The 22,262-nt window shown below is 42.5% G+C and overlaps 11 protein-coding genes across 11 annotated transcripts; 8 read left to right on the plus strand and 3 right to left on the minus strand.

Moving 5' to 3' along the window:
• Window positions 1-22: 22 nt before the first annotated feature.
• Window positions 23-1,475, plus strand: SJAG_02641 (optic atrophy 3 family protein). The gene is made up of 3 exons (XM_002173806.2): window positions 23-337; window positions 390-547; window positions 641-1,475. The coding sequence occupies exons 1-3, from the start codon at window positions 230-232 to the stop codon at window positions 945-947; spliced, it is 573 nt and encodes a 190-aa protein (XP_002173842.1). The 5' UTR covers window positions 23-229; the 3' UTR covers window positions 948-1,475.
• Window positions 99-4,947, minus strand: SJAG_05979 (telomerase reverse transcriptase 1 protein Trt1). Its single transcript, XM_011050680.1, has 13 exons — window positions 4,460-4,947; window positions 4,310-4,390; window positions 4,142-4,260; window positions 3,782-4,077; window positions 3,479-3,741; window positions 3,289-3,439; window positions 3,166-3,236; window positions 2,852-3,121; window positions 2,702-2,800; window positions 1,918-2,656; window positions 1,635-1,878; window positions 1,325-1,594; window positions 99-1,283 (listed from the first exon to the last, which is right to left on the minus strand). The coding sequence occupies exons 4-13, from the start codon at window positions 4,074-4,076 to the stop codon at window positions 1,118-1,120; spliced, it is 2,568 nt and encodes an 855-aa protein (XP_011048982.1). The 5' UTR covers window position 4,077; window positions 4,142-4,260; window positions 4,310-4,390; window positions 4,460-4,947; the 3' UTR covers window positions 99-1,117.
• Window positions 4,881-6,473, minus strand: SJAG_02643 (ribosomal protein subunit S23). The gene has a single exon (XM_002173807.2). The coding sequence runs from the start codon at window positions 6,226-6,228 to the stop codon at window positions 4,933-4,935; it is 1,296 nt and encodes a 431-aa protein (XP_002173843.1). The 5' UTR covers window positions 6,229-6,473; the 3' UTR covers window positions 4,881-4,932.
• A 351-nt stretch (window positions 6,474-6,824) lies between these two features.
• On the plus strand, window positions 6,825-7,310 carry SJAG_02644 (ribosome biogenesis protein Rrs1; the record flags this gene model as incomplete). Its single annotated transcript, XM_002173808.1, has 1 exon — window positions 6,825-7,310. The coding sequence occupies one exon, from the start codon at window positions 6,825-6,827 to the stop codon at window positions 7,308-7,310; it is 486 nt and encodes a 161-aa protein (XP_002173844.1).
• Window positions 7,311-7,932: 622 nt separating this feature from the next.
• Window positions 7,933-9,571, plus strand: SJAG_02645 (RhoGEF Gef3; the record flags this gene model as incomplete). The annotated part of the gene is made up of 2 exons (XM_002173809.1): window positions 7,933-8,811; window positions 8,870-9,571. 2 exons carry the CDS (start codon window positions 7,933-7,935, stop codon window positions 9,569-9,571), a joined length of 1,581 nt encoding a protein of 526 aa, XP_002173845.1.
• A 486-nt stretch (window positions 9,572-10,057) lies between these two features.
• Window positions 10,058-11,229, plus strand: SJAG_02646 (cytochrome c1 Cyt1; the record flags this gene model as incomplete). The annotated part of the gene is made up of 2 exons (XM_002173810.1): window positions 10,058-10,117; window positions 10,363-11,229. The coding sequence occupies 2 exons, from the start codon at window positions 10,058-10,060 to the stop codon at window positions 11,227-11,229; spliced, it is 927 nt and encodes a 308-aa protein (XP_002173846.1).
• A 507-nt stretch (window positions 11,230-11,736) lies between these two features.
• SJAG_02647 (cycloisomerase 2 family protein) lies at window positions 11,737-13,216 on the plus strand. The gene has a single exon (XM_002173811.2). The coding sequence runs from the start codon at window positions 12,037-12,039 to the stop codon at window positions 13,057-13,059; it is 1,023 nt and encodes a 340-aa protein (XP_002173847.1). The 5' UTR covers window positions 11,737-12,036; the 3' UTR covers window positions 13,060-13,216.
• A 171-nt stretch (window positions 13,217-13,387) lies between these two features.
• Window positions 13,388-16,457, plus strand: SJAG_02648 (mannose-6-phosphate isomerase). The gene is made up of 2 exons (XM_002173812.2): window positions 13,388-13,610; window positions 13,695-16,457. The coding sequence occupies exons 1-2, from the start codon at window positions 13,485-13,487 to the stop codon at window positions 14,802-14,804; spliced, it is 1,236 nt and encodes a 411-aa protein (XP_002173848.1). The 5' UTR covers window positions 13,388-13,484; the 3' UTR covers window positions 14,805-16,457.
• On the minus strand, window positions 14,879-16,318 carry SJAG_02649 (beta-glucosidase Psu2). The gene has a single exon (XM_002173813.2). The coding sequence runs from the start codon at window positions 16,311-16,313 to the stop codon at window positions 15,114-15,116; it is 1,200 nt and encodes a 399-aa protein (XP_002173849.2). The 5' UTR covers window positions 16,314-16,318; the 3' UTR covers window positions 14,879-15,113.
• Window positions 16,458-16,993: 536 nt separating the features above from the next.
• SJAG_02651 (F-box/WD repeat protein Pop1) lies at window positions 16,994-19,966 on the plus strand. The gene has a single exon (XM_002173814.2). It carries the CDS (start codon window positions 17,237-17,239, stop codon window positions 19,631-19,633), a length of 2,397 nt encoding a protein of 798 aa, XP_002173850.2. The 5' UTR covers window positions 16,994-17,236; the 3' UTR covers window positions 19,634-19,966.
• Window positions 19,967-20,088: 122 nt separating this feature from the next.
• SJAG_02652 (linear element associated protein Hop1) lies at window positions 20,089-22,256 on the plus strand. The gene is made up of 6 exons (XM_002173815.2): window positions 20,089-20,208; window positions 20,264-20,402; window positions 20,446-20,680; window positions 20,729-21,390; window positions 21,430-21,655; window positions 21,725-22,256. Exons 1-6 carry the CDS (start codon window positions 20,138-20,140, stop codon window positions 22,033-22,035), a joined length of 1,644 nt encoding a protein of 547 aa, XP_002173851.1. The 5' UTR covers window positions 20,089-20,137; the 3' UTR covers window positions 22,036-22,256.
• The last annotated feature ends 6 nt before the right edge of the window (window positions 22,257-22,262 follow it).

Consider the following 22,262-nt stretch of genomic DNA (forward strand, 5'->3'; position numbering starts at 1 on the left):
ATCGAGCCTGATAATTGTCTGTTCCGTTGATAGCGCCTGTACGCAAAATACACAACTTCCGTGTAGTTTTTGAACAATTACTGTCGAAGAACCTTAAACTATTTTCTATTTACGTTTTCCTATGTACAGTTTTTGAAACAGTTTCGGTTTTCTGGTTGAGATACTTGTAGGTATCATAATTTGCAAAAGTTGCTGAAACCCAAAATCTTTTGCAACGAGGACTTTGATTATGTCTTCATTAGCATTCAAAATCGGATCGCTGCTCGTACGAACTCTTTCTAAACCCATTGCCAATACAATTAAATCACAGGCCAAAGAACATCCGGCATTTCGTCGCGTACGCTCTGAGATATATATATCTGTAACGATAGTTGACTAATGAACAAAAGATGTGCATAAATGTTGCTCAGAAAATGCACCGAGCAGAGTTTCGTTTGTTAGGCGTAACAAAAAATCGGGCGGGGAATGTGCCTCTTCATATACGACCATTGAATGATGCCAAAGCTGTCGAGACTGGTGCAAATTTCCTTTCAGAGACATTCATTTTGTAAGCAGGTGAAGGGGGGAGAAAAACCAGGCGTAGAAGGTTTTTGGTCGACTTACACACAAATGCAATTAACTAACATTCGACTCATCACAGCTCAGTAGCCGGTTTGGCCATCCTTTCAGAGTACATTCGTGCAAAACGAAAAGACGCCGCTCGGAGGAGGCAGGTCGCAGAAACATTGGAAGGTTTACAGGATGAAATTGTTCGTTTAAATCGGATAGTCGAAAAACATCTTTGCACACATCACCGGCATGATCCGGGTAACAGGGATGAGAACAACACACTCTCTTATGACTTCAATGATTTACATAAAGTAATGAGCCATGTGAATACAGAAATTGAACTTTTATCTGCCTCAGATGAAGATGTCAAGGATACGAATCAGAAAGTATTATCTTAGTGGATATTGGATGCATCAAAATAGCGTAACCTTTATGATAAACAACTTTGGGAAAAAGTGTTATGGGGGATAGTATCCTTGAAAGAGAAAGTTTAGAAAATGGATACCAGCAGCGGCCTAGCATTCTGTTGCAACGGGAAGTGTGATGATATTTAGTAAAAAACGCAGTGTCAACGCAAGTTTATCGCCCGAAACCTTCTGGAGGAAACACATTGTCTCAAATACATCACGGGAATCTTCTTCTCAAGCCGCTTCTGTTCGCGAGATAAACTTAAAGTGAATGCTGCCAGTTGTTTTACTGGCCGAAGAGCATCCAATGCACCTTGAATAATAAGCCTTCTAATTAGTAAAAAAATCCAACAGTATACTGACCATACCACTTCATTTCAGCTGAAGTAAACTGTAAGCTTTCCGGTTTCGAAGAGTTCACAACTCCAAGTGAATAAACACGAAAGCGAGTCGACAAAACAAACCAAACCTTGCTAACAATATCATGTACATTAATGGGTAACAACTTGTACTCGTGAATGTATTGACGTAAGCGAAAAGCTGTGTTGTGTGCCACTGTATAAACGTTGTACCGAATTGCAGAAGGTGAATTATGTGAAGCATTAAGAAATATAGGATGCAGACTTGAAAACACAGTTCTACACTAAGTTAGTCGTTGAGAAAGGCTGTGTTTCATACCCCATCAATCGTTTACACAGGACTTGCCATATGCATGAAGCGTGCTCAACTGTTATGATGCGGCGATGAGCGCTAGACTGAATGTACAATTCTCGCCCAATGCTAAGATCTCGTAAGTTCACACGAAACCCGCAAAATAACAACTCATCAGATGCAATTTTGATCTTGTTTAAATATTTGGGACCAGGATCAAAATTCACCATTGTCTTGTCTTCATTAACGTAAAAATTATAATCCGGAAAACCTGCCGTTAGTATACAGTAGTATCATGAATTATGATTACCCTTCACCATTAGTGAGAGAAAACGTTTCGCATCACGCTTTCTTGTAGTAATAAATAGAAAATCATCAACAACCCGTAAAAGAACAGAATTGCCCTTGTTGACAAAACGCAGGCGTTTCCGAACCAAGTCTCGAGTGTAAAAGAAACATAAAGTGTTCGAAATTTTTGAACCTTGTGGAATACCTTGTGTCTGTCTATAGCACCCATTGCCAAAGCTAACGGTATGCTGAGTAATATGCTGCTTCAACAAAAGCATTAGTTCGTCTGTTGTACGAGTTTGTGAGTCGACATTATCAATAAAGACTTGGCAATCTCTTCTTCCCTTGAACTGCATAGCGAATTGAAAAAAGTTCAGATAATCGGCATATGTGCATGCGCTTAATGCATACTTTTTCACAAAGTTTTCATAACAAGCTCGAACAATTGCATACTTCCGTATCAAAAATTCATCCTCATCAAACAGCGTTCGCACAATGCGTAAAAGCTTTTTCTGATCAATGCAGTCATAACAATTTCGTATATCAACTTTTACAAAGTACTTTTTGCAATTCATCATGTCGACACGGGAGAGCCTGGCTTTATAGTTTATCAATTCCGTGTATACGTCTGCAAGGGTTGTGTAAACAGCCTCTTTCTTCGATAGTAGTTTTGTTTTCCATCCAAGGATCGTTGCTAATGGAAGTAACATAGTATTCGTACTCGAGCTCCGGAAAGTGGTTTCCTTTGTAAATGATTCTTTCTAAAGAAACCCGTTAGCTTTAAAACTATTGTTTCAATAACACACCAATTGTAGCTTGCGGCTTAAGTTAACAATTAGTCGAAACGTGTTTCTCTTAGGAAGTAGCCGAATACTTGCGACATGCAATTTCTCATCAAGTTCGTTCTACAAAAAGGGTAAGCAGAAACCCATGTAAATAAAAAATAAAACACTTACAGCATCAACTGGTTCAAAAAGTCGGTTGCGTATGTCATGGCAAAATGGTTCTGAAAGGTCATGAAACACATCACGCCGAAAGAAGTAAATCTTGTTCCTTTGACCAGACGATTCCGTTGCGTAAAACGATGTCTGTAGTAAATTCATGACAAACGAACTGAAAAGCCAGTGAACAAATTCAGCAAATATCTCTTTACGTTTGTTGAAATCTGTGAGACTCATTCTACAACCCTTCGTAGAAGGTAATTCAAGCCACCGGATATCTTTAATCTATTTGTCAGAACAAGGAGAGAACATAAAAATTACACTCATACTTTAATATCCAAAAGAACATGGTCCAAATTCAACACATCGTAACGTCGAAGGTTAATGAAAAACTTAACGGCTAAACGGCTGTCAATTTCTCTATCCGCGAAAATAAAAATTGAGACACAAACCCTTTAACAAATGCTGAAAATTGGCTGTTGATCCCCAAAAGTTTTTAGGAATCACACGCTTAAGAACCGCTTTGACAAAAGCGTACACCTGATGTGAACCAACACTGAAGTCAGTGATAGATGTAGAAGCTTCCCTCTTTGCAATTGCATCCTGAGGAGTTAATCTTTAAGAAAGAATGATGAATCATACCTTGGGAAAGGGACAGTAATACTGATACAATTCTTGATATGATGTTTTATCATAACGTTTTAACAACTGTCGTATCATTGAGTAAGCCGAATTCAAGCGTTTGGGTATCACGAAGTCGGAAAAGCTGCTATGTTGACTATCGGTCTTTCCTTTTATTGAGCCTGAAGATTCGTGAGAGGAAGGAATTTGTTTTGGAAACATTAAACACAAAACATATAAACTTCTTTTATGCAAGGGTCTTGGTCGAGAAATGCTCAGAGGGTCTAATGAGTTAGCAACGGGAGTTGCAGAAAAAGCACACACAATTCTTATCAAACCCAACAGAGTAATTCGGACTACTATTGGTAGGATTCATTGTAAACAGAATTTGTCGAATGGAAACTTTCTTTGATATGGATTCTCTAGAGTTCGGTTTCTTTTGTGATTTCGGAGCATCCGGCCACGGACGAGTCTTGCGTTTCTTTCGTACATCTTCGGTTCGTGAAAGAACAGGAACATCACAAAGAGGAACACCGCACAGCTGGACATAATTCTTCCCCGGTAAATGCACATATATACTTCCAAAAGTCAATAAGTAGGACATCATAGCCTCCCCCATACTATAAACTTTGTTAGACTTTCCGTTGAGCAAACATGTGTTCGTTAGAGCTTTCGTTTACATACAGTTTTAAGAGATCTTGCCAACGTTCTGAACGAAAAATCGATACATAGTCGTTTGGGAAAACAATGACCACGTTTGAATTGAGACTCGAGAAGTGAGTGGCCTTGTATCTTTCATTATTCTAAGATTGTATTAGCGAGAACAGAACAAAACGAGAAAGGGTTCCGTACCGCAAGATATCCTCTTGTTAAAATGTTATTTGGTTTGTTTTTTGAATGCTGAAAATGCCATAAAATGACATTATCAAGTACCTTAAGAATAGTTGTAAGAAGTTGTCGAATGGAAAGTGAAAGAGATTGTTCTAAACATGAATAACCTACCTCTGTTTGAGAACACCGAACGGAATTGTTTTCGCATGGCGGCCGTAAAGGTGACTGAAAACACACAATCGTACTCAGTAGATAGTCTTTGTGTTTGTGATATAGATCATTTTCATTCAATGAAGGATTTGAAAGAGCAGTATAATCATTAAGCGTCAAAATATGTGGATAAAAATTGGAAAGTAATTGAAAGATATTTAACTTCTTTGAAGCATTAGATTCAGTAACAAGATCATTCTTAGACTTTATATCCAGTTTCGGTACGGTTAAACGCTGCAAACTTGTTGTATGCTGCGTTGCAATTGTTCACGTTAACATTGGTGCAAACTGTTACTGAATTTAGCGACCACGTGAAAGCTTTAAAATTAACCGAAACCTTATTTGCATTATCCCTCGCTATAGAAGAATCAAACAAAACTGTGAAAAGCGATTGAGAATTTGTGCTGAAACGAAAGAAGAAGAAAAAAAGACAATTAAGTTAAACTAGTACAAACGTGAAAAAATTGACGTGGATTCCCGCCGCTAAGGACATAGTTTTGCTGATGCTTGTCAAGACTTTCCAAACACACATTCGCTTCAACAAAGTAAGTCATTAGGGCCCGAGCCTCCTCAAGTGAATAAGGTTCAGATTGAAGTACATTGACTTCCTTTAGTGTTTGCAAAACACGGTCATCGAGGTTTGCATATGGATTTGGCGCCTTTTTACCAAGCGCTTGGTTAAGTGATGGAGTAGATACTTGTGGACGACTCGACGTTGCGGCAAGTACAGTGCCATGCTCAAAGTATCGTTTTCCTGACAAGAATTCCATAATCATATTTATAAATTGAAAATTGAATGGGTGAATCGGTTTGTTTTCCGGATCTTTGTACCGAGTAGGGACAGTGAAAATCGACAAGTTGTCAACGGTAAGCAGTATCTGTACAGGAGCATTGTCAACAAGATGGAGTTGTTGAAGCTGCTGAAAGAAAAGCTTCAAAACCGCTGGAGCAGCGGTAGTGTTTTTCACTCCAATGGAGAGCAGGTCGTGCAAATGAGAGACATTCTGAAGGGCACTAGGTGTGTCGGATGGTATATTTGAGAGCGCCATTTTTTTTAAAAGGTTACCATTAACCTCAAGAATTGGTTTGAGAAAGGAGGCCGTCAGGTTGGGCTGAATCCATTGCTGACTGTTTTCTTCGAACTCATACGCGCTCGTGGAATTGGTCCAAAAGTCACAGTTATTCACAGCAAGGAGCAGAATGTTCGGCTGTTGAAAGGCATAAAGCTGTGCTTGTATTAAAGCGACACTTCGTCCGGACCCAGGTTCACCATCAATAATATAACGAGCATCCCTTGAATTAAACTCGGTACGTCGTTGTAAAATGTCAACTATCGTTGAAGTAATGTTCCGTTGCAGCAGGGCCGGTTTATCGAAAAATGAGAACGGCTTCTTCTGAGTCGTAATGGAGCCCATAGTGTCAAGCTTTTCGTAAGCAGATTTAGGGATGCTAAACACACAGCCGTTCTTCGTACTCGACCAATCATGTTTGGCATCGTAGGCTCCGATTTTCAACGGCGTAGGCTTAGGAGTATTATGGTGAAGCAGATTTGAGGCTGCAATTGGTTCAGATTCACGCTGTGAAGAAGGAGTCACACCGGCTTTCGCATCACTAGCGATCATACGAACGCTCATGAATTTCCGTTTAGCATGAGAAACACAAAGGCATTGTTTTAGTGTAGACTGAATCGTAGTCCTAAAAATGGAAGACTCGATACAACTGAGAAACATAATATTATATGTACGAAGAGCTCGCCGGTCTCAGTGCACCCGGCTGCAATTACACACAACAGAACTTGTCAACAGATTGTTTGATGGCGCAGAAGAGTAACAAAACGTTAATCTAAGATTTCTAACAATACCAACTTCCTCTTGTACCAAGGCCTAGGTGCTGCATACCAGGACAGATGAAGAAAAAAAGGTTGCATCAAAGCGACTCGAACCATGAATACTTGAATTATGGTGGTATGTTTTCGACATAAAGAATCTCAGTAAATTACGCACTAGCTCGTTTATACCAGATTAACGTGACTTAAGGGGTCCCATCGCGAATTTTAATTCTCTCCCATCCTCACGCACTCAACTTACCCTTAACCAACCACTTCTATTATTTTCTGAGGTGTGATTGAGGCCGTTATTGAGCTTTAAACGACTCAAAGCGTAGGGGTATTTTGGAATATAAAAGTTGGTATTGAGTTTTAGTGCTCTTTCGAATTGTTATTTCATTTTTTTTGACATTTTTTTTCCGTCGGATTTTATTCAGGTTTAGCGGTTTTCTAGGGTTTTATATTACTTTTTGGGTTTTACTTATACAATATACATACACAATGTCTGTTCACGTTGAAAAAGAGCTTCCTCTTGAGCTTGATCTCGGTAATATGTGCGCCTTTGACATTGCTCCCGTGTCAAAGGGTATCAAGGAAGAACAACTGCGGGCTCTCGCTAGAGATAACGCCCAGGTTCTGATTAATCAGATGTTTTCTCTTCCTACTGAGAGTACAAAGGACGGTTTGTTGCTCCTGTTGCCGGATGGTACTACTCCTTTACCTCGTGCTAAACCATTGCCCAAGCCCAAACCCGAGACGAGATGGCAGAAGTTTGCCCGTATTAAGGGAATCGCTCCAAAGAAGCGTGAAGGCAAGCTCGTTTATGATGAGGCTTCTGGCGAATGGGTTCCCCGCTGGGGTTATGGCGGTAAGAACAAGGCTCTCGACAATCAATGGCTTGTAGAAGAGGGCGAAAAGGAGGCTCACGAGAAGATACAAAAGCTGAAAAAGCAAGGCAAAAAGATTAAGCGCTCTAGAAGACATTAAAGTGGATGAGAGAACAAAAAAAGCGGCGAGACAAGGTTTATCCATCCTCTTGTGTCTATGCGCATACTTCCCTTCCTACTTTCCCGGGCACTAGTCATGTTAGTGCGGATTATCTGACATTATCTATTTCTCTATGTTTCTCTTCTATCTTTCGTTAAAAAAGTTTGCTGCTAAGTACCTGGTGCTGCATCTTTGTACATTACCTAAGGGTACTCGGTAAAATACCACCCAAAAAGGCTTTCTGCCCATTCGCTTTCGTGCACTGCGAAACTCTTTGTTTATGGCTTTGTCTTTTGATTTCCAGCCGCCTCGATTTGCCGGGTAAGTTTTCTTTGTTTGAGATGTTCTTTGTTAAAGAGGGACAGAATAAAAAAGCCAGCCTTTGGCTCTCCAAACAATACGTACTTGCGTTAACGGCGTGAACAAAAGGAGTATAATACTTACAAAACGTCGTGGAGCTTAGCTCGTTTGGCGGAAAAAAATACTTAGACGATTTAATAAATACGAGCTTTTGCATTGAGAGCATAAACACATTATTTTTCTCTGGATAAACCCTTAAAAACCTTTCAAACTGGATTCATTAGATCAGCAGCATTCACGGGGTAGCTCTGGCTCTTCTGAAATGTTTCATCACAGAGGTACACGAATTCTTGATCAACGTGAAGATTCCGTGCAAGCAATTCCTATTGTGCAACGCAAAGCTCTTTCCTCCTGTGGATCAAAGGAAATTGATCCCCTCCTCTTTCTCAAAGTTCAAGTTTCCTCGAACGGTGTTTATGAAGCTTGGTTAAAGCTACAGAAGAGCAAAACTTCAAACGCTATTTGCATCTTGCTTGAAATGAAAGAATCAGAGCAAGCATATATTCATGACTTGTACGTTGCAAAAAGATTCTACGCTGAAAGGCTTTATCCCGTATTGGACAAACAAGAATGGCGGGGTGTTTTTGGTCAATTCTTGCCGCTGTGTTCTGTTGCGGCCCGGTTTGCGAAAGACCTGTGTCGGGCTATTGACGACGAGATTGCTCTTGTACGGCAAAACGCAGCATCCAGCGGTTTAATTGCTCAGCAGTTCTTGCGCTGGCTTCCTCAGCTGAAAGATACATATTCTCGGTACTGCCTCGTTCAAGACCGTTGTTCAGAGCAAGTAAAAAAATGGCTTAGGGATGAGAATTTAACGTCTGTCATCAATCAGTGTGATAGTATTGCTAAGATTGAGAGTTCTTCTTGGAACCTGGACAGTTTCCTAGTGAAACCGATGCAACGGTTTCTCAAATACCCTCTCCTCCTTAACCAGCTGTATCGGGCAAGTCTAACGACTGCCTCCACTAATTTTGCACTCCTTGCAGAGGCGTGTAGTGAAACAGAGCAAGCTGCTCAATGCGTTAACGAAATGAAGCTTCGTCAAGAGACGGTAGAACGGGCCCTACGACACAACTCTAGTAGGTCAATCTTCAAACCTCGGACGGCGGGTCGTCTACAGCTCCTAAAAAAAATGAAAGGGGTAAGTACTTGCCTGTGCAAGCTTGCAATTTCTTTAATAACCAAAGCCTCTGCTTCAGATCCAAACGTCGGTAAGCGCGCTTTACATTCCCAACCACGAACAAATCGTAGCTCTCATTCAAGAACTTGCCTATACACATAATTGTTTGCTCGACTTTCGAAATAGTGTCGCCGATTATGTGAATGCTGCACGCACTCACTTCAACAAACTATCCGATATAATTCAGTGCTACGGTCAAGTTTGTAAGGGGCCTCGAAATTCACTCTCGTGGACAAACGCGACGAATGCACTTGAAAACATAACACGTGGGGCAATTCTGCGACTTTACGATGATTGTCATCGAATGCTTGACACGTTTATCACACCCTTGCTAAACATTTACGAACGGCCACTTGAAGTGTGCGGCGCTTGGTTACAGTCGGGCATATTGTTTGCCAAACGGCGACATGCACGACAGGATGTTGGATTAGAGCTCAAGGATTTCCCACTGTTGGGGAACTGTTTAATGGATGAACTCCCAATCTTCATGCAAAAGGCAAAGCAAATTCTCTCCATTTGTGTAAATACCTGCGCTGCTTGCCAACAGCGTTTTCTTCAAACGGCCCATGAACAATTGAAGGTTGTGTGGTCTGAGCACAAGTCGTTCTTACGGTCGATGGAGCCTAATGAAGTTGACGGTAGGTATTTGGATGGAACGAATGTAGGAGATAATACTGCTGACGATGTCAGCGATGTCAATGATTATCAGCTCCCAGAATGAATGCAAGAATATATTGTACATTGAGTTGAAAAGTTTTTTAAATTGAGCTTCTTATAATCACCCTTTGTACCATCGCAAACTTTACGCCAGCTACAACTTAGTCTTGAACGATCTCTTAAGTTAAAAAACCTATTATTCATCTTGCAACAGTTTCTAGTGAATGCGCTATGTCATGTAATGCTATGGAGTTTTTAAAGTATTTCCAACTGTTCTTTTGTTTCGCCTCTACTGGCACTTGCTCTTCCTGTACAGTAGTAGCACAACCTGAAACAGCCAGCTTTATAGAGATTTGTATTTCGTGAGCCATTGTCAACTGTTCTTGTGTCTTCACGTCCTCATTGCCCTCCGATTCCTCATATTTACATCATACTTGTTGATTTATCCAACCGGCCTCTCGCAGCTGAACAATTTCATCTTTCCCAAATATCAACTCAGATTGGTTGCAATTAAGTTTAAACAAGACGAATAAGGTCTTTCCTTTAGACAATGTTTGCAAATGCGCACCGGACATGGTGCTTTGTAGCGAAATCTCACCTACGGCCAAAGGTACGAATTGATGAGTTAATATCGTTAAGAGTGAGTGGAAGATTGAGAAGGCTAGTTGCAGAGAGTGGGTTTTTACAGATCATTTTATGTTTTTGTTATGTTTATGAAAACTCTCGTTTTCGTTAGCTTGCTTACGGTCTTCTTACTTCTTCTTAATTATTTAGTCTCTCTCACAGTTAATTTGCTTCTTCTATCTCTTCCTCCTTGTTCTCTCACTGTTCAATTCAGTAACTAACAAAGTTTAGAGATTTGCTACGGCCTCTAAAGCCACACAGAAGACTAATGGAAGATCGAACGCACTACTGTATGGATCTACTTGTGTATCTATTGGACTAGCACTTTTATATTACAAGGTTTATCACAAAGGATTACAAGCTATGACGCCTGTGGAAGAAGGCATGCACTTTCTCAAACACGACTGGCCACAAAACCATTTGTTGAAAGGATTTGACCACGCGAGTCTTCGTCGTGGTTTCCAAGTGTACCGAGAAGTGTGTTCGCAATGCCATTCTTTGAATCAAGTCGCTTGGAGAGACCTCGTTGGTAATACACATACGGCGGATGAGGCCAAGAAATTAGCAGCGGAAGTTGAGTACGAAGACGGGCCCGATGAGGAAGGAAATATGTTTAAGCGGCCTGGAAAACTGTCGGACTATATGCCTGCACCATACCCTAACGAAGAAGCAGCTCGAGCAGCAAATGCAGGAGCCCTTCCTCCAGACCTGTCTTCTATCATTCGTGGACGACACGGTGGTACAGATTATGTGTATTCCCTGTTGACGAGTTATGTCGATCCTCCAGCGGGAACAAAGCTTGGTGAAAATCTGAACTTTAATCCCTTCTTTCCCGGTACACAAATTGCCATGGCTCGTCCACTGTTTGATGAAACTGTTGAGTTTGAAGACGGGACACCAGCTTCAACGGCTCAGGAGGCCAAGGATGTTGTGAACTTTCTGCATTGGGCTTCTATGCCAGAGCTTGACCGGAGAAAAAAGATGGGCTTTCAGGTGTTGCTAACACTTTCGTTAATGTGGTCTGTAACCTTGTGGTTAAAGCGGTTCAAATGGATGCCCATAAAAACTCGCCAATTGGTTTATAAGAAAAAGCCTTAACAAGGGTTGAGGGATAAAAAAATGGTATATAATGATGCATGCAAGGGCATTTGTGTTTATCTGACACGTTTGCTCCTTTTGTCATTTCTTATTTGTTCAACAACAGAAAGCTATGTATTTTGTACTACGTAATTGCGGCATGAATTGGCTACTTCTAGTCGCTTTGCAATTGGTGAAGTTCTTACGAGCTATAAATAATATGAAGTATTATCTAACATGGGACGAAATGTGATTTGAGTGTTTATGTTGAGCAAACGAAATGAGAAGCAAGCAAATGAATCCATTAAAGATAACAAATATCGCTAGTGTATTTAATGAAATAGAAACGAAACTTCCAGTGGTCTACTGAAGTCGTCGGCGTTCATTGAAGTCACATTTCTCTCTAAATTTTTGCTAGCTGGACAAGGGTTTCCTTCACACTTTGATACGTTTTTTTTTTCATTTTTTTCATTTCCCTCCATTCGTAGTTCCTCACAGAAATGCCTATTCTCAACTGTAAATATAATTAACATCGCTTACTGTCATTGGATCAAAATGACCAGACACCCAACAGCTATCTTTCCTTGCCACTTCCATCAACAAAACTCTTTTTCGTAGCAGATAACACTTTTATTTACTAGACTTTCCTTTCTTTTCTTCGACCTTGTTTGTCTGTTGTTTTCTTCATTTATTCGTCGTTTCTTGGCATTTCAGTTTATACATTATCGATCCGTTCCCGTCTTTCTCAAACTAAAAATTGATCTGTTCATCGTTAATCACCAGTTCTTCTCGTTTTAACACCTTCTCCCCTTGCTCCCCTTACTCACTATGAAACTTGCAATTGGAACTATTCTCGATAAACCTGTTGTCGTTTATGATTTAAACAAGAAATGCTTCACTGATTCTTTAAAGGAAGTTTCTTCACCTACTTGGCTCGAATGGCACGAAGAGTTACAAACCTTGTACGTTGCTAATGAAACACAAAACGGTTCCGTTAGCGTTTTCGAGTGGACAGGTAACTCGTTCCGCTTAATCGATACTTATTACATTGAGGGACATGGTCCCACCAGTTTGTGTGTACTCGACAATGGTACCGTAATTACTGCCAATTACGACAGTGGAACAGTCAGCAAGTGCCATCCAGACATGGAAAAACCTCACATTTGGGTTCATGAAGGCCATTCTGTGCACCCTCACCGACAAACATCTCCGCATCCTCATCAAGTAATCCAACACAAGCATTTAGTTTGTTCTGTCGATTTAGGCTTGGATCGTATCACCTTTTTTGATGCGCATAATCACCACACGGATCCCGTAGCCATTATCCATACCAAGCAAGGTTATGGTCCTCGACATGTAGCATTCCATCCGACCCTACCTCTCATTTATGTCGTTTGTGAACTCAGAAACCGCATTTGTGTGTACGAAACCATGCAATTTCAGTGCTTGCAGGACGTTTCCGTGCTGCCCCCAGGCACCGAGATAAAACAAGACCCGCGATTCCCTCAACCACCCAGTGCCGGTGAGATTGCTTTTATACCGGATGGTCCTTTCCTCTTAGCTTCCAATCGATTTCTCGGAGAGCTTTCCACAGACACCATTTGGGGTTGTCAAATTGACGCGAACACTGGGTTACTGTTTGAAGGTACTGAAGTCCACTTGTCCTTGGGAGGTCGCTGTCCACGCCATTTCTCTCTAACTAAGGATACCAGCTTGATGGCTGTGGCTCTTCAAGACGATAACCTTGTTCGAGTTTACCGTCGGAAACCCAGAACACTTGACTTTACTGAAGTTCTGACGATCCAGACCGACAAGCCCGCTTCTGCCGTTTTTTTAGAAGGTTTGGATTAGCAATGAACTCTGTAGTATCATCGACGCAGTAATCTTAGTGTGCTACTATGACAAAGAAGCTAATGTCTTTTGTTTCTCAATCTCTTCTCGAGTTTTGATAGCTTAGTCCTAAACATTCATACACTAACAATACACAATTATGTGCATCATCTCAACATTCTTGCAAAAATCATCCGCAGCCTCTTCCAATAGACTCGTATGAGTATAACAATTAATTAGCTGTATTTTCCGGTTTTCTCCTCATTTAAACACTGAACGCGTCTTTTGTTTACGACGCGTTGCATTAAGACCGATGACGTCGAAAGTTGCGATTTAAGCTTGCACATATATTCGCGTCGATACTGTCCTTCACCGCACTAAATTCACTTAACCAAAGCCAACTACATATTCTGACTTAGTACAGGAAAAACGCACAATTCATAATCATGTTCCAGTTAAAATGTGAAGCAAAATGCTACGACTGGGGCCGTGTCGGTCGCAACTCCTTAGCAGCAAATTTCGCTGAGGCCGGAAGTGACTTGATTGTCGAAAATGACAAACCCTATGCAGAGGTACGAATAGTTATGGACAGTGGGGCATAGGAAGAAAATTCCTGTGCTCGATGAGCATGTTTGGTTGATCTAACGCGCATTCAGCTTTGGATGGGATCTCACACCTCTGGTCCCTCATTCTGTAAGCAATCCGGAAAGCCTCTGAGCGAAATTTTGGATGAAAAGACTATGGGCCCAAGGATTTTTGAAGTTTATGGCAAGACTCTTCCTTTCTTGTTTAAGGTGCTCTCCATCGAGAAGGTTTTGTCAATTCAGGCTCATCCAGACAAGCAATTAGGTAAGAAATTGCACGCACTTGCTCCTGAACATTACAAGGATGACAACCACAAGCCGGAAATGGCGATCGCTCTCACTGATTTCAGTGCTCTTTGTGGATTTCGTCCCGTGGAACAACTCATTGAATTCTTAAACAACATTCCCGCATTAAACGAGTTCGTTGGCCAGGAAGCTGTTGATGAATTTTTTAAATCTTACAAGCAAGATCAGCGTGCTGCTTTAAAGAACTTATTTAATGTCGTTATGCGCCAATCTAATGACCGTATTGCTCAATACACCGACAAACTTGTCGCTGCTGCCGAGCAAAATCCCGTTGACTTCGGCGGTAAGAAGTTTGGCGGCAACAGTTTGGCAAACTTAATTGTCCGCCTGAACAAACAATTCCCTCATGACATCGGTTTGTTTGTCACGCTCTTCCTTAACTATGTATCCCTTCGTCCAGGCCAAGCCGTTTTCTTGCGTGCCCTGGATCCTCATGCCTATGTCTCTGGTAACATCATTGAGTGCATGGCTGCCAGCGACAATGTTATTCGTGTTGGCTTCACTCCAAAGTACAAGGATGTAAACACACTTGTTGAAAACTTGACTTATCAAACCGCAAACGCCGAGGAACAATTGACTATTCCAGTACCTTTTGCTGGTGCCAATGGCGAGGGCAAGACGTTGCTGTACGATCCCCCCATTGAGGAGTTTAGCATTCTCCAAACCGTCGTCCCCAATGGTAAGAAGCAGAGTGTTAGCTCCATCAAGGGACCTAGCATTGTGCTTACCACGGAGGGCAACGGTTCCATCGTCGGCAAGGACGGTTCAGAAATTTCTCTTTCCCCAGGTACCGTCGTCTTCGTTTCCGCCGACTACGATATTACGTTCACTGCCTCATCCGACTTGACAGTTTATCAGGCCTTTTGCTCCATTTAAATCCCCCTCTTATGACCTGATAAGACTCTCACTTTTACACCCCTATTGACAATCCTTTTTCGCTCATAAGCAATTTTCCGGAAAACAAAATTTATGTTATTTTTTTGGTTTTATGACTAGTCTACTGCGATGTGCTGAACAGTGCGGAGATTTGTTATATTTTTCGTTTTCCAAAAGCCAAAAAGAGAAATAAACCGAGTCATAAACAAGAAGGAGAAAGAAGGAGAGAAAGTGCTACAACGGATCGTCTAATGGAGAAAATGAATTTTTGGCTTACTTTAAGCATCTGCCAGCAGGAGTAATAACTGCTTAGTAGAACTCAAAGTAGGCACTACCACCGGTGACAGCAACAGTGCAACCATCGCTGCTGTCAGCATTGTGGAATTCACCGTCCTCATAATAGCACTCACTGCTGAGTTCACCACCGTCAGACTTGACACGAATGTTGTAGTCAAGCGTAGAAGTGGCAAGGGGGTTGATGAACATGGAAATCCAGGTCTTACCATCCTTAAGGCCAGAACCGAAGTTCATGGGAGCCCAGTTTCCGTAATCGTCACCCTCGTTACCCCAGACACAGGCTTCCTCAGCGGTCTTGCCCTTCTTGTTGACATAGTATTGCGCGGACGTCTCACCACCCTTCCAAGTGTAGTAAGATGAACTGTCGACAACAGAGAGTGGTTGCTGACTTCCACCATCAATGAAAGTGGGAACAACCATGTTCTCTGTACCGGGGTAGTCCGTCCGGCAGATAGCGACACCCTCACCCAAAGTATTCTTCACGTATGCGGAGTCATCGTCCGACTTACACAACGAACTGGTACCGTTCTGTGTGAGGTAAAGCTTTCCGTCCTTGCAAAGCAAACCACCAACGGAGACACCGTTCGAGGGCTGATCGGAAGGCCATTGAGTCTTTGACATACCAGGCTTGCATGCGTACGAGCAATAAGTGTTGTCCTGACAGGTCTCGGCAGTACCGTAAGCACCGTCATTCTTTTGGACACCAGTCCAACCGCCGAAGCCAAGATAGTCGAGGCGAACCACACCGTCCTGGTCTTCGGGAAAGTCGGAACAGTCGTACACACCGTTCTCGAAACCACCGTCACGAGCGACACGAATCTTCGAAGACGTATCGCCCAAAGCAGCAATGGCTTCGTCGATAGCAGCAGTGACGTTGTAAGCAGACTTCTTGGCAGTCTCGGCCACGTGGACATGACCGTGTTTGCTGCTGCGAGCATGGTTACCCATGGGCATAGCGCTGGCACAAAGAGGTGCAATGGCAAAGAGTGAGAAAAGAATGTTGGAGAGCATTTTGAATGAGCGACAAGTCGATACTAAGGAATGAAAGACTTGGAAAAGAATGAATTGATGATCTCCAAAGAATGAGGGATATGGTTTGGTTGAATGGATTCCAGACCTTATATACCTAAATCCTTCTCGTCCAACTTCTAACAATTCATTATTGATCTTGTTCTTCGTGGCAATTGCCACATCTAACTTGCAATTTTGCATCCATGGTTGGCCTCAAAACCGGTCGCGTCGGGTGTCGGCGGCAGTAGCATATATGCGCAGATAGGTGTCGGTAGCGGTGCTCATTGGCGGACACGGTAGTTACAGTTTGGGGTATCTCTAATAGCTTCGTTATCTATTGGTCCATTTTGGCGGCTGCCGCTCAAGCGAGGCGTTTATTAAGTGACATCACTGCAGTGGACCCTACTTGCCGACAGTGGAGGCGACTTAATAGAAGTTATTGGCAATTTTGATTTTACGTAGAAAGCGGCGAGAACCAGGAAATTGCGCTGCACATTACGAATGTGATCACGTTTTCGCATATCATTGGACTTATCCATCACAGCATCCCGATTTGTTGCGTGTTTTCGAGTTTGTAACAACGAGAATGTTCTTAACGGCTGTCGCTTGCCTCGGAATCGATGCGAGACAGTTGCAATGGACTCAATTAATCCGAATTGAGCTGTCATCTACAGGTCCTGTGGTAGTACACTGAACGCCAACACAGTAAACGCATTTGTCGCTTCAATTCCCTGTCATGTCCGTTCCCATTCGCTAGATATTGGGTTCGTAACGAATCTTGTGTGTTGAGCAATGAAAATCATGCAGCTGAATGAGCTGTTGCTGTGACTTGCAACTTGCTCAAACCTGGCTACGCTTTCCTTAGACACTAGCTTCCTCGTGTTCACCCTTTTACTCACACTACCCCACTCTACCCCCGCGGAATCTCCACACCCCACATGAACACCCCCGCAAATGCCTACACCTGAACGCTCCGCCGGCTAAACCAGCTCCTGTGTTAACACGAGGCAACCCTTGTCGTCGTATTCAGAGCTTTCGCAGCTCAGTAAGAGGTCGTTTGTGTTCACGGAGCAGGTTCGTTCTTATTGCTGTTTCTTGCTTTACTTGACGTATGAGCTATTACGATGCCACTGCTTCCATCTGTGTCCAAGTCGAATAACTTGTCACAAACGTTTCTGGCCTTTATGGAGCGAGACAAGCAGGATACCCTTTCTAAAGCAACCTTGGATCCGTGTGAGGGATCCGATTCGCCTATAATCGAAAAACGAGAGCGGTCCTCTAACAGCGAATCTGGCTCACTAAGTGCAAGGGTTTTTGTACCAAAAGAATTTAGCTCGTTTCACTTTTCTTCGCCGTCTGGAAATGATCTACACTTTACAAATAACGAGATGACACCAGCTGTGCAAAACCTGGAGCTGCTGCAGGTGGTTTTAAACGCGTTTTTTGCTCGTCAACAGTCAGGACCGGACTTGTTGGCTTCACCGCCATCACAGCAACTGAAACGGGCTCTTTTCGGGGGCGATAGACGCGAATTACGCAAACGTAGAATGATCACCTCGACATACACGTGTCGTGGACCTTCTTGTGCTTCTCCAACATCGCAAACCGATGCGATTGTCAACTGTAATGAAGGGTCTCCACACACGGACAAACCACGGTCTGCAAGTCGTAGCGACTTGCAGTTTAATTCTCAAACCTCCGCGTCTGACAACCACAGCTCGGAACTCTTTGCTCCTATTCCATTGGTTTCTCAAACATCCACTTCCTTACGCGGTTCCCTCTCTCAAAGAGCTGCTTTTCCCTCTTCCTCGCCTTCTTCTCCCTCTTCAACGAGCTCCGCTACCTCTGCCGTCCATACACCAACCAATGCTCCCGTAATTCATTCTTCTCCTTCCCAAATGGAAGCTGTGATGAAAATGCAAAGTCTTCTGACTTCCTTCTCCTCGTTTCCCAAACCCGTTCAGTCCTATCTAATTTTTCACTTTCTCCAAAACTCACACAAGCACACAATCCAAGAGATCTCTTCTCTTTTAAACCCTCTCTTTCAACGGGACTTTTTGGCCCTTTTACCGCAAGAAATTTGCCGACTCATAATTAATTATCTGGATGCGAGCTCGCTTTGTATGGCAGCGCAGGTGTCTCGCAGATGGAACACCCTTTTAAACTGCTCGCGGGAGCCTTGGGAGAATTTGTTTCGTGCTGATGCTTTTCATTGGGAACGCAAGGATGAGGAGCTGCGCCAAAAATGGCTACAACAGTCTGTATCTCCGTGCACTATTATGAAGCGCATTTATTTACGGCATCATCGCTTACGCCATAAATGGCTTGACAAAAACACGAAGCCTTCGGTTCTTTCTTTTCCTATTCAAGCAAACAATGTTATTACTGCTCTTCAGTTTGATTTTGAAAAGGTTGTAGTAACCTCCGACGACTATGTTATTCACATCTATTCCACAAAGACTGGGAAACTGTTACAGCGTCTTGAAGGCCACGAAGACGAAGTGTGGGCTTTTCAGTATGTGGGAAACACGTTGGTTTCCGGTTCCTCAGACAAGACTGTCCGAGTGTGGAATATGGAAACTGGTGAGTGCAAACAAGTCTTCTATGGACACACGTCTGTCATTCGTTGTTTGCGAATTGTGACAAACGATGATTTACATCCAACATTAAACGATGAAAATACTCCCGTCATCACCAATTCATTGCCCTTGAACTCTTACATCGTCACTGGTTCGCGTGACTCGACCATTCGTGTGTGGAAATTGCCGGATTTAACTGATCCCACCATTCCAGCACAACAAGAAACAACTGCTGCTAATACTGAAGAAGCAGCAGCATCTGCGGCTGTAGACCGCGACAACTCGAATCCTTACTATATCAGAACGCTCCGTGGCCATGCATTAACAGTACGTGATATTGCATGTGCGGGTGACATTGTTGTGAGCGGCAGTTACGACGGTACGGTTCGTGTTTGGCAAGCGTCTACAGGTGAATGCCTGCATGTTTTGAGAGGTCATGTGGACAGAGTGTACAGCGTTATAATAGACGAAACGCGACAGCGTTGCATAAGTGCTGGCGTCGACGCATGCATTCGGATATGGAGTTTGATTACTGGAGAATGTCTGCATGTACTTTCGGGCCACACGAGTCTTGTGTGTCAGGTTAGTTTGACTCAAGACATTCTTGTTTCGGGCTCTACAGATGCCACTCTGCGGGTTTGGGATGCTGAAACGGGCAAGTGTAAGCATGTACTTAAGGGTCATCTTCGACATGTTACATGTTTTCAGCACGATGAGAGTAAAGTGATAAGCTCTAGTGATGGAACTTTGAAGCTATGGGACGTTCGTACAGGGACATTTGTGCGTGACCTGCTTTCGGATTTGCAACTTATCTTCCAAGTTAAGTTTGTTGAGTACAAATGTGTTGCGGCAATTCTTCGCAACAACCGTATGTATCTCGATATCTTGGACTTTAGTGACAATGCTACTTCTCCTCGTATCACTAGTGATGTGACAGCGTAGTGAGCAGGTTCCTTGTTTTTCAGGCTTGGCCCTTACCATTTCTTCAATTCGTTTTTTCGTCTTTGCTTTTCGTTCAGTTTCGCGGCATTACTGGTTTTCCTGCGTCACTTACCTTATCTTCTGTTACAAACTTTTCCTTTTCTTTCATTAACCTTCGTTTTTCCTTATCTTCGCACACAGTCTACTCTCGTCCCAAACACGTTTTCTTCTTTAGTTCTTGAGCTCTTTACAACCCGCACTTCAAATATGAATATTTATGAAACTACTTGCTACTGAATAAAACTTCTTGCTTTTCTTAACTTGGTACTGAACTGTGGCAGCATTTAAATGTATGTTATATTGTAATATTAGTAAATGACACTGGTGGGCAGGAGCCGTGGACCGCCGCGGTATGTTCCTCGGGAATGATTCACGAATATGCTTTACCCTTCCTCGTGAGTTAAAAGAAAACGCGTACGCGTTGCTGTAATCTTGTCCTTTGCCATTACAACTACGCGTTCAGGAATGGAAGTTATTGAAGAATTGCGGGAGGAAGAACTCATTTCCTTGCTTGCACAGACTATATGTTACGGAAGGTTTGCTTTAAACGTCTCAAAGGCGCTGACTGGACGCTAATATCGTGTTAAATAGACAATTGTTTCCACCAGACGCGTTTGAACAAATTTACAAAAAGGCTGTTTACGGAAACCCCGAAGACGACTCTGTTTTGTGTTTTCATGTGCTAAAAAACAACTACAATTCACAAGTCGAAGACTTTCTTTCGGCAATGGTATGCTTGGATAACTTGTTTCCGAAGCTAATATGGAAAAAAGAATGCGCTGAGTGGCATTGAGAAGGATTCCCAACAGCTTTGTATTCAAATTACATTATTTAAAGACGAAGGATGCCCTATCACTTCCACCATATATAGTTTTATCTTTCTGGATGGACGTTTTGCTCGTTTAATGATTCAGCACGAAGAAAAAGAACAAAGTCTGGAACGGGATGTATCTATCGTTGAATTTATTTCACAATTATGCTCGCAATTGAGACTTATGAAATTAAAAGGTCCGTTTCTTACAGTTTGTGGGGGATGGAAATGCTAAACCAGTCTAGATACGGATTGTTCATACAGAGAACTGCAATTGTTCCTGGTGTATTTAGACAACTCTAGTATTACTGTGGATGATTTGGAAAATAAGTTTTGTAAAATGGACGAGGATGCCACTGACTCCTTTTTTAATCAAATAACAATTGCTCCCGAACACTGGCAGCTAACTCGTGAATGCTCACCTGTTATGGAGGAAGAACCGCAGCAAATGCAAGAAGACAATCTTTCACAAACATCAGTATCATTAAAGGTTGAGAGCGAGTCTCAACAAGACTCACAGTACCTTATCCAGATGCAGCTGGACCAGTTCTTGAACGGAAACAATGCGACCAGTTGTACACAAGGACAAGATATTCAGCCTACACAACCGGTGGATACACTCTTCGACGCGCCTGCTATTCCATACAGTCCTCCCACTTCATCTTCTCTCCCCAGTATTCATTTCGCAGAATTGGAGGCATCAACTGTGGTTCTGCCATCATGTAAACAGGTTGGTTTAACAGAAAGGCACGGGATGTCGCAGTCTAATGGAATGCCGCTTATAACAGAGTTAATGAACCCAACAACAGAGAAACCATTAACACCCCGTTCTGACGACAGAAGAGCAAAGATGACAAAAGACAGGATTTCCTGTGAGTGTGGTGACAACTCGGAGGATCCGGAAATGGTTTGTATAAATGACTCTTTTGCTTTCTAACCATATTAGTTTCAATGTGCCAAATGCGAGGGATGGGTGCACTGTAGCTGCTACGGCTTCGAAAGTGACATTGACCCACGGCAACCGGATGATATATGGTGCTATCGATGTCTGTTGATGGAGTCCGACGAAAAGCTTTTTGCCAAGCTCACTGCCGTGTGTGCATACAGAAGAGCAATAAAGTGTGCCTGGGTGTATGGTCACCAGGGTTGGCGACTGCTTGCCCGACGGTTGAGTAAGTTGATGGATGTTACAGAGTTTAAGATTGTTTGGACATTTTATTTCTCTAACTTTTTTATTTTAGACTGCCGAGTGGCAGCAGCCAAAAGCTTGGAGACGCGTATGCTGGAAGAGGGAATTCTCCAATGCAACTCCCGACCAAAACAAAAGAAAGTGTTTTATACGGTAAAGACTCCGGAGATGATCGATTTTGTTCGTCGGAACTACTTTACACCGTCGCGGTGGATTTCTCATCTACGTTATAAAAACTTTAAACCCGAAAACCAAATCATCAAACGCACATTTCTCAACGTTGCTTCAACCAACAATGATGTGGATCCATCCGCCCTTCTCAAACGCACTGAATCACCGACATTAAAACCGATGCGAATATAGGAATTTCTGGGAGTTTGACAAAACAAACACTGATCAAAGATATTTACTTGAGATGACTGCTATTTACAACAACTAGTTAATTATATAGTGCAATTTAAATTAAGCTGGAGCTACAAATTGGGACTTCGTAGCTTTGAATATAAGAATGCCGAAAGAGACCCCGCGGTTCGCTAAGATAAGATAATGCATTCACATCATGTGACCACTCTATATCCTCATCCTCCTTG

The sequence above is a fragment of the Schizosaccharomyces japonicus genome (assembly GCF_000149845.2).
Source record: "Schizosaccharomyces japonicus yFS275 unplaced genomic scaffold supercont5.1, whole genome shotgun sequence".
NCBI lineage: Eukaryota > Fungi > Ascomycota > Schizosaccharomycetes > Schizosaccharomycetales > Schizosaccharomycetaceae > Schizosaccharomyces > Schizosaccharomyces japonicus.

Coding starts and splice junctions, on each gene's coding strand:
- SJAG_02651 (XM_002173814.2), top strand. CDS start 17,237: ATGCCACTGCTTCCATCTGTGTCCAAGTCGAATAACTTGTCACAAACG.
- SJAG_02643 (XM_002173807.2), bottom strand. CDS start 6,228: ATGTTTCTCAGTTGTATCGAGTCTTCCATTTTTAGGACTACGATTCAG.
- SJAG_02647 (XM_002173811.2), top strand. CDS start 12,037: ATGAAACTTGCAATTGGAACTATTCTCGATAAACCTGTTGTCGTTTAT.
- SJAG_02649 (XM_002173813.2), bottom strand. CDS start 16,313: ATGCAAAATTGCAAGTTAGATGTGGCAATTGCCACGAAGAACAAGATC.
- SJAG_02641 (XM_002173806.2), top strand. CDS start 230: ATGTCTTCATTAGCATTCAAAATCGGATCGCTGCTCGTACGAACTCTT. Junction 338..389: donor AACATCCGGCATTTCGTCGC/GTACGCTCTGAG, acceptor AATGAACAAAAG/ATGTGCATAAATGTTGCTCA. Junction 548..640: donor CTTTCAGAGACATTCATTTT/GTAAGCAGGTGA, acceptor GACTCATCACAG/CTCAGTAGCCGGTTTGGCCA.
- SJAG_05979 (XM_011050680.1), bottom strand. CDS start 4,076: ATGGGGGAGGCTATGATGTCCTACTTATTGACTTTTGGAAGTATATAT. Junction 2,657..2,701: donor TAAGCCGCAAGCTACAATTG/GTGTGTTATTGA, acceptor GGGTTTCTTTAG/AAAGAATCATTTACAAAGGA. Junction 1,879..1,917: donor TCTCTCACTAATGGTGAAGG/GTAATCATAATT, acceptor TACTAACGGCAG/GTTTTCCGGATTATAATTTT.
- SJAG_02648 (XM_002173812.2), top strand. CDS start 13,485: ATGTTCCAGTTAAAATGTGAAGCAAAATGCTACGACTGGGGCCGTGTC. Junction 13,611..13,694: donor ATGACAAACCCTATGCAGAG/GTACGAATAGTT, acceptor ACGCGCATTCAG/CTTTGGATGGGATCTCACAC.
- SJAG_02652 (XM_002173815.2), top strand. CDS start 20,138: ATGGAAGTTATTGAAGAATTGCGGGAGGAAGAACTCATTTCCTTGCTT. Junction 20,403..20,445: donor AAGACTTTCTTTCGGCAATG/GTATGCTTGGAT, acceptor TATGGAAAAAAG/AATGCGCTGAGTGGCATTGA. Junction 20,681..20,728: donor GAGACTTATGAAATTAAAAG/GTCCGTTTCTTA, acceptor AAACCAGTCTAG/ATACGGATTGTTCATACAGA.